Source organism: Echinops telfairi, unplaced genomic scaffold (assembly GCF_000313985.2).
Source record: "Echinops telfairi isolate 266 unplaced genomic scaffold, ASM31398v2 ScPeMD7_443;HRSCAF=831, whole genome shotgun sequence".
Lineage (NCBI taxonomy): Eukaryota > Metazoa > Chordata > Mammalia > Afrosoricida > Tenrecidae > Echinops > Echinops telfairi.
The window spans coordinates 34,532,329-34,542,029 of record NW_022104341.1 but is presented as its reverse complement, the minus strand read 5'-3'; the positions used below and the strand labels follow the sequence as shown (position 1 = coordinate 34,542,029).

Here is a 9,701-nt window from a genome sequence, read left to right as displayed (position 1 = left end):
TTGCACTGAGACCATGAGGCAGAGCAGAGGACTTGCACTGAGACCACGAGGCAGCAAGAGCTTCCCGGTCCACAGAAGAGGGCACAGGCCGAGGGGCCACATGGATGAGCAGCCAAGGGCAGAGAGAAATATGCCTGCCAGGATGGCTGAGAAGAGGGACTTCAGACAAAAAAAGACCTGTATCCTTAACATTTTGTAATCTGCTAGCTTCTCCAATAAACCCCATAATCATGAGTATTGGGTGTGAGTTCTGTGTGGCCACTGCGATTAATGATCTGATAGGGTAGAGAAGTAGAGTGCCCTGGCAGGGATGTTTAGTGTCTGAAGAGGGTAAAGAAAGATGGAGGTAGAGGCATGTTTGACCTCTGTCTTAGGGCCAGCTTCCTTGAGCTGACGTGGAGCTGGAGTTATGTGATACTTTGTGTAGCTAGCGTAGGTCAGATGTAACCCCCATACCTTTTTCTCAAGGTTTTTTTTTGAAGTTTTGTTAGTGAGTAACTGGTGGAATAGAGGGAGACTATAAGTTTGTATAGTGTAAAAGGGGAGGGTTGACAAGAGCTAATGAGTCGAACACTTGCTGATCAGTCACACTGAAGCAGAAATTTCTGAGGCTAGGGACAGAGATTTAGAAGTTATTTTGTTTTAATGTAAATGATAGCAACCATAAGGATTAAGCTTCAAAAGGGCCCTAAGCCTCAGACCTTAAACATTTAGAAATTAGGGGGGGAAAGACATATCATTGAAAGATGGCAAGTAGGTTTCCTTTCTTGGACACAATCAGATGAAATGGCTGTCACATGAAGAAAGACTCATAATGAACAGTCCCTGTCATGGCACGGAAATCACTGCCGTCCAGACTCATCCAAAGCCTGAACACTAGTCCGTGGGCCCCAAATGAAGGCTTCAAACGTTAAGGTTGATCTGCCCACTCCGATGATACCCATGACATTGAACTATGTTTAAGTTTATAACATTTTTCAAATATTAAAAAAAGGAATGAAGGTTAATTCTGTGAGCAAATGAATTTATCCTGGCAAAGAAAACTTGACATTTGAAGGAGATTCACAAAATGAACTTTAACAGCCTTGCTTTAAACAAGCATGTGTAAATTTCACCTCAGTGGTCACAGAAGTCATTAAGGGGTTAAAAAGCATTGTCAACAGCGGGGTGGGCCGGCTTTGACTCCTGAGAGCAGACCTGCTGTAGGATAAGTTCTAAGGAAGTGAGAGAACTAGCCTTACAATAGACACCTAATTAGACATAAGGTTATTTTTTTAAGTGCCTGCTCTAAACCGTCTCATTTTTCAGGAACCTCTTGGCGACTAGAGGCTGGTTCAATAGGAAATCCACTCTTCTTTTGGAAAATCTCAAATTGGTTGCACTATTCTTACAGTGGGAGTCATAGCTGGTAGTTGAGCTATGCAAAATCATTAAGTTCAGTAAAGTTATTTATTTGCATGCGACAATCTTAAAGAGTTAACCAAATTCACAAATGAGCGATTAATCATAAATGCCCTTGGTGATATGATATAAAACAATTTTTTCTTATAAATGCTAAGATCATAAAAACATGATTAACTACAACATTAAGATAAATAACACACTATGTTTTCAGAAATACTTTTATGAGAATGCCAAGCCCATCTCTCTGACCTTTGTAGTCCATATTAATAGGGAAAGTATCTCTGAATGAAAAAAACAGCCCTTATTCACTGAACAAATATCTTTTTAATTGGACTCAGTATATGTGCATTTCCTTATCTTCATTGCTGTCTATTAAATAACCCTTTGCTTAACCCCTCTATTAACTTAAAATCATTCAGAGGTCTAGCCAATTATGCCTAGCAATTTTTGTGACTTACACAATTGGGAAACTTGTTATTGACAAAAAAAATTTATAATAAGTTGGTGAAAAAATATTTTGATACTGTCCTTGTTATAAGCTGTATTTCAGAAGAAGGAATCACAGAGGAGCTCTGCCCTGTCACTTGGACTATCCCAAACATTGCTCATGTTGAATATAAGCTCAAATTTTGACTGCTGTTTTACGCACATGATATGTTTCTTTAAGAAGAACTTCAGAATTATATATGGTGTGCTGTGGGATAAACATTGGAGTGGTGTCTGCAAGGTCTGAAGTTCAAACCCACCAGCGATGCTGTGGAATAAAGATGAGGCCATCTGCTTCTCTAAAATGCTAGAGTCTCGGAAATCCTACATAGGGTTGCTATGAGTAGGCATTGACTATGACAGTGAGCGTTTCACTGTCATTTTACAAGGGACCCTGGTGGCGTAGTGATTAAGTACTGAGCTGTTAGTCAAAATGTCAGTGGTTCAAACCCACCTGGCCTTCTGTGGGAGGTTATGACAGCCTGCTCGGTCAAGGTAACCCTACGGGTTAGTTTCACTCTGCTCTATAGGGACACTTTGAGGCAGAAATCTGTTTAATGGCAACAAGTCTGGTTTTATCCATTTTGAATGTTATATAGAAAATCTTAAAGTAGTAGGCATTTCTAGTGCCATTCAATATCCTCTTAAGAAGGGAGGATGTCAAGACCTTGTCTCACATTCTTCAACTGAGTTATTAATGGGATCGATACCTAGAGCAGGACATCATGCTTGGTTGGTGTAGTAGGAAGTCAGCAAAAAGAGGAAGACCCTTGATGATATGGGTTGACACAATAGCTGCAGCAATGGGTTCAAACACAGCAATGATTGGGAGGATGGTGTAGACTGGGGAATGTTTTCTGCTATTCATAGGAACGTTCTAGGTTGGAACTGACTCAATGATGCCTAACAAACTCTTCTTGTGTCTTTCTGTTCATTCTATTAATTATTGCTAGTATTTTATCACAATGTTACCTTTCCTTGCCATATGAGTCTGTGTATGTAGAAATTAATTTCACTAAATATCATCACATTAAGAATTATCTCAAAGAATGGATTTGGAAGTTAGGAATAAGAAAGAATTCCATATAAGTTAGTGATATTTGTTGAAAATAAAATAAAAAGAAATATGGTTTAGTAAGTACAAACTATTATGAGTCACATTTTTATTGATGTAGGTAGTTCATTTCATTTCATAACATAGAAAAGAATTTGACTATATCCAAGTCTAATACTAGAATATTTCCTACTATCTTCACTGGACATTTAGAATTTTTTATAAAGCCTTTTAAAATACTTATTTTGAGGTTAATGTTTATTAGATTACTTACTCTTCTTCCTTTAGGGCCTTGACTCCCTGGGGGTCCTCTTGCCCCAACATGACCCTATGTGTTAAAAATATTATAATCAGTTAATAAAATTCAAGAAATGTAAGTCAGAGTTTTATCTAATTATCTTAGAGAATTCTTAAAATAAAATTTATTTGTCTCTTAAAATATGTTCAAACTACCAAACAAAGATCACCCCTCCCTCCATCAATTTCCTGTGCTTATGATGTGTTGTAAGTTGAAGACATGTTATTCCTCTAGGCAAAGAATAGGAAGCTCTACATAGTCATTGACCAGGCAGGTAGTTTTCAGGAGGAATGTGGAGTGACAGTTGGGAAGGAGACACCCATTTAGTCACTAAGGCCCGTAACCAGCCTAGTCCAATGAGGAAACAGTGGCTATCACTGCAAGGCACCTGTCTCATTACTCCCATTATTCTGCACATGTACGACATCCTGTCACATACACATTTTTTTCTATTAATATACCACAAAATATTCCTAATTTAATGTGCCATAAAATCCTGAAATAAAGAATTTTCTATAAATTTGCTATTTATTAAGTTAATGCTAATGAATTACTATTTTTTCTTACCATCTTAAAAAAAACTCTATCAGAAAACAAAATTTATAAATATATGTAAAATTAAGTCATTAAAAAGGAGTCAAGTATCATAGGATTTGAAGTTTATTTTTTCTTTTATGTGATTAAAGAGATTGACAATAATCCCTAGGTATTCTTTCCTAAGTGAAGACGACAACAATATATCCAGGAATACATTAGAAAATCAGGCTTATTTTAAAAACAGAAGTTTCATAAAACTTACCATAAATAATTTCAACTCAAGATACATAAAGGTTGAACTTTATCTTATTTAAGATCACAGCTGTCAAATTTCAATAGGTAAAATGTATCTCATTGGCTATATGCTTTTATTATCTTTCCTAAAAAATATTTTGAAATGTAATATTATTTAATGAAGATTTATCCCCAATGGATTTTATCTGATTGCGAATAGCTGTGAATTTTTAATGCAACATGTTGGAATTTATGCTTGTGATTTATGCTCATCCAATTGGTCTTGTTTCTCCTTTTGATCTCGGCTTCCTTTTCTTATATGTGGTTATTCACAATAAAGTTTCAACATTTGGAATTTTTAGTTTTGGGCTTCAGAATTTAAATTGGTTGTATTGACTATTAGAAACTAGTAATAAAGAACATGAGGCCCTTCAAAAAAAAAAAGTTCACGGAAAATAATCCCTTATTTTTAATTTCATTTTTCTACGGACTTTTAAAAATTCGCTCATTATAGCAAATTGTAGTGAAGAAGCTCAAGATACTAGAAATACTCTCAATTTACATTTGACTCATTTTTCTTTAAAAAAGTACAGCATAGTGAAAGTGATGGATTTTCACTTTAAAAGGTTGTTCTAGAAGGAAACATGATCTTTTCTATACTTACCGGTAAGCCCAACGGACCCATGGGTCCTGCATTCCCAGGAGGACCAGGATATCCCTATAATTCACATGAAAATATAAAAGACAAAATTTTCACCAGGCCGCATTGTTTTAAGAAGTACAAGTGAATTACTGTGTAAATATTAACACAATGTGACAACTTGATAACAGCTCTCTTTTCTCTGCATGATAAAAGAGGGTTGATTGTAGGTACTACACAATTCTAACCAAAAGAGAACATATTAAATAGGGGAAAAACAGTCTTCTATGTACTTTCAAAAACCAAACTAAATTCACTGCCTACGAGTTGGTTCCGATTCCTAACAATCCTGGAGAACAGGGGAGGTCTGTTCCTGCGGGTGTTCGACATTGGAAAGCTTGATGGCACAGAAGGATTCCTCTCTCTCTTGGGATGACTGGTGGTTTCAAACTGCTGATCTTGCAGTTAGTAGCTCAACATGTAACCCACCATGCCACCGGGGTCCACATGCTAACACAGACACTATAAATTTGTTCATGGGAAGGCCTTTACCTAAAAAGTAAAACTATTAGCCAGACTATTCCAGAAGAAAAAAATGTGTCTCATCTTTCTACAGGTTGCATTATTGAAAACATAAATATATCTTGTGTACATTATGGTATTTAACAATATTATTTTTAGACCGGTCAGGGAATTGTACAATTTTCTTAAGTCGATCAGTCCAAATGAGTTAGTCTGTCAAATCTTAGAAGGACTCCAACACTTCGTGGTGTTAGCATTGATTCAGAATCTCTGTGGAAGTATCTGCTCTTGAAATTAATTAACCTTATATGTATGCTACATTTCCTAGCTGATAGCACTTGGAGATATCTAAAAACAACATTTTGAAGCATTTCTGATAATACAAAAATTACAATGATAAAATGAGTTTATAGTATCATACAACACTACATCATCACAAATATTTTCTGAAAGCAAGATTCCTCTACTGATAATAATTATTTGTTCACTTCTTATCATATTTGGAAGCTGCTTAATAAAAAATGCAACTCAATAAAAAATTTCCAATTTTTATTATCCTAAAAATACAAGAAAATAAGATGAATTCTCCAAGAGTCTCATCACACAAATTCATGGAGCACCAGGGTGACATATGTCACCTAAACTAGAAGACATAGAAGACTACATTGAATCCTGAGAGAACTCTCTTTTTCTGTGTGTGTGGTCTAATTCTCTTCAGACTATGCACCTACTTCTCATGATCTCCTACCTCCTTAGCTGACATTTCCTCTTTAGTTTTCTGAAACCTTGTTGTGGTTCCTCCACCCCCACCCCCCCTGACATTAGCTACAATCCCCTCAGTGTAACAGCACTTCTGCCCATGGTCCCCATTTCTATTTGTCCTTTCGGTCCCATCTGGTGTTCTGAAATTCCTTTTTGGGAAAATCCTGACCTTAAGGCTGGAATGGTTCACTGTGCCCTCTAGAGGCCTGTTGTTTGCCTGGAAGGTAATCCCTGGAGGTGGCTTCAGTTGCATTTTGAAGGCTGGTGGCTAAGGGCTATAGTCTTGAGGGTCTCACCAGTTTCTATTAGACCAGTGTGGTAGGTACCTAATCTGGTGTCAATTTGGGACTTGAGAGGATTAAGAGTGAAGGGGTCTATCAATCCGGTCAGAGCCAATGAGGCCTCTGTGTGGGTTTGGCCTTCTCCTGAGAATTCTGGAAACTCCTGGATTTCATCCTTGGAGAAGAGACATACACACACTCTTTGTCTATGCTGACTCCCGGGAGAGACAGTCTACTGACAAGACACATGGCACTACACTGATAGACCCTGTTCCCTGGGAACTGGAGGAGCCACATAGAGACCCCTGCCAGCGCCGAGATGCTTATACCACCATTGGATCCACAAAACTTAGAAACCCACTTGCCTGTGACCTTCCTGTATTCAGGGTCATTGCATGTGTTTCATGAGTCTGAAGAGGACTTTATGGATTGGTACTGGACATATGGGCTAGTATCGAACTTAGGACTGGGCTGGCATGTTTTCTCAATATTCAATTGCTCTTGTATATAAACCTCTTTCTTTTTAAAAAAAATCATTTTATTGGGGGTTCGTACAACTCTTATCAAATCCATACATACATCCATTGTGTCAAGCACATTTATTTCCCTCATCATTCTCAAAACATTTGCTTTCTACTTCAGCCCTTGGTATCAGCTCCTCATTTATACACATATGGTGTCTATGAATTTGTTTCTCTAGCTCAGTGCTTCTCAACTTTCGTAATGCCGCAACCCTTTAATACAGTTCCTCATGTTGTGGTGAGTCCCAACCATAAAATTATTTTCGCTTCTACTTCATAACTGTAATTTTTCTACTGTTATGAATTGGCCGATCCCTGTGAAAGGGTCGTTGGACCCCCAAAGGGGTCGTGACCCACAGGTTGAGAACCACTGCTCTTGTCTACCCAGACTAACACAATCAGTAAGTCTGGATGTCTTTATGGTTTTGAATTTTGGTCTACGTTTTTCTCGCCATATCCAGCACCTTATACTGTGAGCCCAAAGAAAGCAATTGGTAGTGGTAGCTCGGTACAATTTCGTTCTTCTGGTTTCAGGGTAGCGGAAGCTGTGGTTTATGTGGCGCGTGAATCTTTTGGATGAACTGTTTCCTTGGGTTATTGCTTTTCTTTACTCTTCTCTGTTCTGGGCAGGGACAGACCCAAAGTTGCACCTTAGGTGGCCATTCGCAAGTTTCAAGGCCCGAGTCAGGACTCGCCAGAGTAGGATGGAGAGCATTTTTACGGACCACATTAGCCAGGCCCAGGGACTCAAGCCCTCAAAGTGTTTGCTTTTCGATAAGAAGTTTGTATAAATTTTGCTTTCTACATGTTCTACTATCTACACGAATATATTTGCAACACATACAAATATGTATGTAGAAATGCCAACTGTCAGAACCATCCAACACCTGTCTAGCTTGCATGCCTGGTTATGTATCCATTTATTTATTAGTGTTTGCTAGTACTGTTATTGCAGGACTGTGTATGCAATAGTATAAATACATGTGCTCCATCAAGGTCAATACACTTCTGAAGGTGGCATTTCCACCTCTCTAATCATTCTCTAAAGAATTTAGCAGTCTTCAATTTACACAGCATCAGAATGGCAGTTTTGGTGGTTGTAGGGCCAGATCAGGATTATAGGACGAACACGGCAAGGTTTCCCACCGAAATTCTCAAAGGACAGCATTTTCTACCCTCCAAGAATTAGCAGATACATACATAATCATGATGAAGGGAATTTCATTGGCATCATGTTTCTCTTAAATACTGTTTTAAATTAAAAAACTCATTTTCATAATAAGCCCTCATGCTCATCCTGTGTCCTTCTAAACATCCATCATGATTTTGGTGTCAAAAACAAAAAGATGAAATAAACTCTGAGCTGACATCTTTGCCTTGGATGGTTCAGCTATTCTCAAAGAAGCAGTTTGGACTAGACTTGTTTTTACGTACTGTGACAAGAATAAGATCAGTGTCCTACGGATAGACTTTATCTGCTGTCATTTATGGATAGCAGAGACTTGTTTCAACATGTTTTTTTATTGAAAGATCATTTTATTGGGGGCTCTTACAACTGTTATTACAATCCATACATCAATTGTATCAGGCATATTTGTACATATGTTGCTATCATTCTTTTCTAGACAATACATTTTCATATCTCACACTGACTGCTGTATCCCTTCCCCCATGGTTTAAGTTGTTCTTCCCCCTGGAGGGGGTGTGTGGCTATGTGTCAATCATTATGATTTGTCCTCCTTTTCTCACCCCCGCCCCTCCCTTCTGGTATCACTATTCCCTTTCCTGGCCCTGGATTCCATGTGTCATGAGCTCTTATCTCTTATCTATACCTGTGTACATGCTCTGGTCTAGTCCGAAGTGAGAAGCAGCACTGGGGTCATGGTAGTGGGGGGTGAGGAAGCCTCAAGGAACCAGAGGAATATTGAGTGTTTCATTGGTGCTTTACTGCCCCCTGGTTGACTCATCCCTTCCCTGTGACTCCTCTGTGGGGGGATGTTCCATTGCCTACAGGTGGGCTGTGGGTCTCTGCTCTGCTCCCCCTCATTCTCAATGATACAGACTTTTTTTTTAAGAACCCATGCATGGGTGGACTGGAACCTGTTTATGAATCTCCTGGTGTCTTTCTTTGCTTAGTTGATGCGATGTTGACCTCCTTCTTATTGTATATTGCCTTTACCCAGACCCAAGTCAATACACATATACTCTTTAGTGATTTTCCTGCCCTCTTCCTCAGATGGCTGATAGCCATCAAAGAGTGTTTCTTTCTGCGTGTAAATCTTTCTTGTCTTTTTATAACAGTGGCCTCATACAATATTTGTCGTTGACTTATTTCACTCAGTATTAATGTCTTCCAGCTCTATTCCATGTTAGAAGGTGTTTTGCAGATTCATTATTTATCTTGTGTAATATTCCATTCTGTGTGTACTAAAATTTGTTTACCCATTCATTCATTGGGTGGCAATTTAAAAATTGGCAGATTTTTGAATTGTACCAACTTTTTGCAACTGTGACTAATGCTGTGGCGAACATGGGTGTGCGTACATCTATTTGGGTCCTGGCTCTTATTTTTCTAGGCTACGTACCTATTAATGAGATTGCCGGATCAAACAGGACCTTTATTTCCAGCTTTTCAAGGAAGTTTCTTGCCTTTCGCCACAGTGATTGTAGCAATTTACATTCCTACCAGTAGAATCCTAAACTCCTCATAATCTCATCATCATTTGTCATTTTGTTTCCTAATTTTTAAAATTAGTGCCATTGTTGTCAAGTTGGGATGATATCTCATTATAGCTTTGATTTTCATCTCTCTGTTAATGAAGAAGCCCTGATTTTGTAGTGGGCTTTGCAATAACTGCAAGCTCACCCACTCAAAACCACCAGATTTTCTACTCCTGTAACAATTGACAGTCTTGAAAACCCACAGGGGGCCCCTTCTATGCTTTCTGATAGGGTCTCTATG

At 38.3% G+C, this 9,701-nt stretch overlaps 1 protein-coding gene across 1 annotated transcript in view; it reads right to left on the bottom strand.

Moving 5' to 3' along the window:
* Positions 1 to 9,701, bottom strand: part of COL24A1 (collagen type XXIV alpha 1 chain) — a 411,206-nt gene that overhangs the window by 169,004 nt on the left and 232,501 nt on the right. The window contains exons 25-26 of the mRNA XM_045292047.1: positions 4,678 to 4,731; positions 3,219 to 3,272 (exon numbers count right to left, since the gene is read on the bottom strand). Coding sequence (XP_045147982.1) covers positions 3,219 to 3,272; positions 4,678 to 4,731 — 108 coding nt within the window. The remainder of the gene's footprint in view (positions 1 to 3,218; positions 3,273 to 4,677; positions 4,732 to 9,701) is intronic.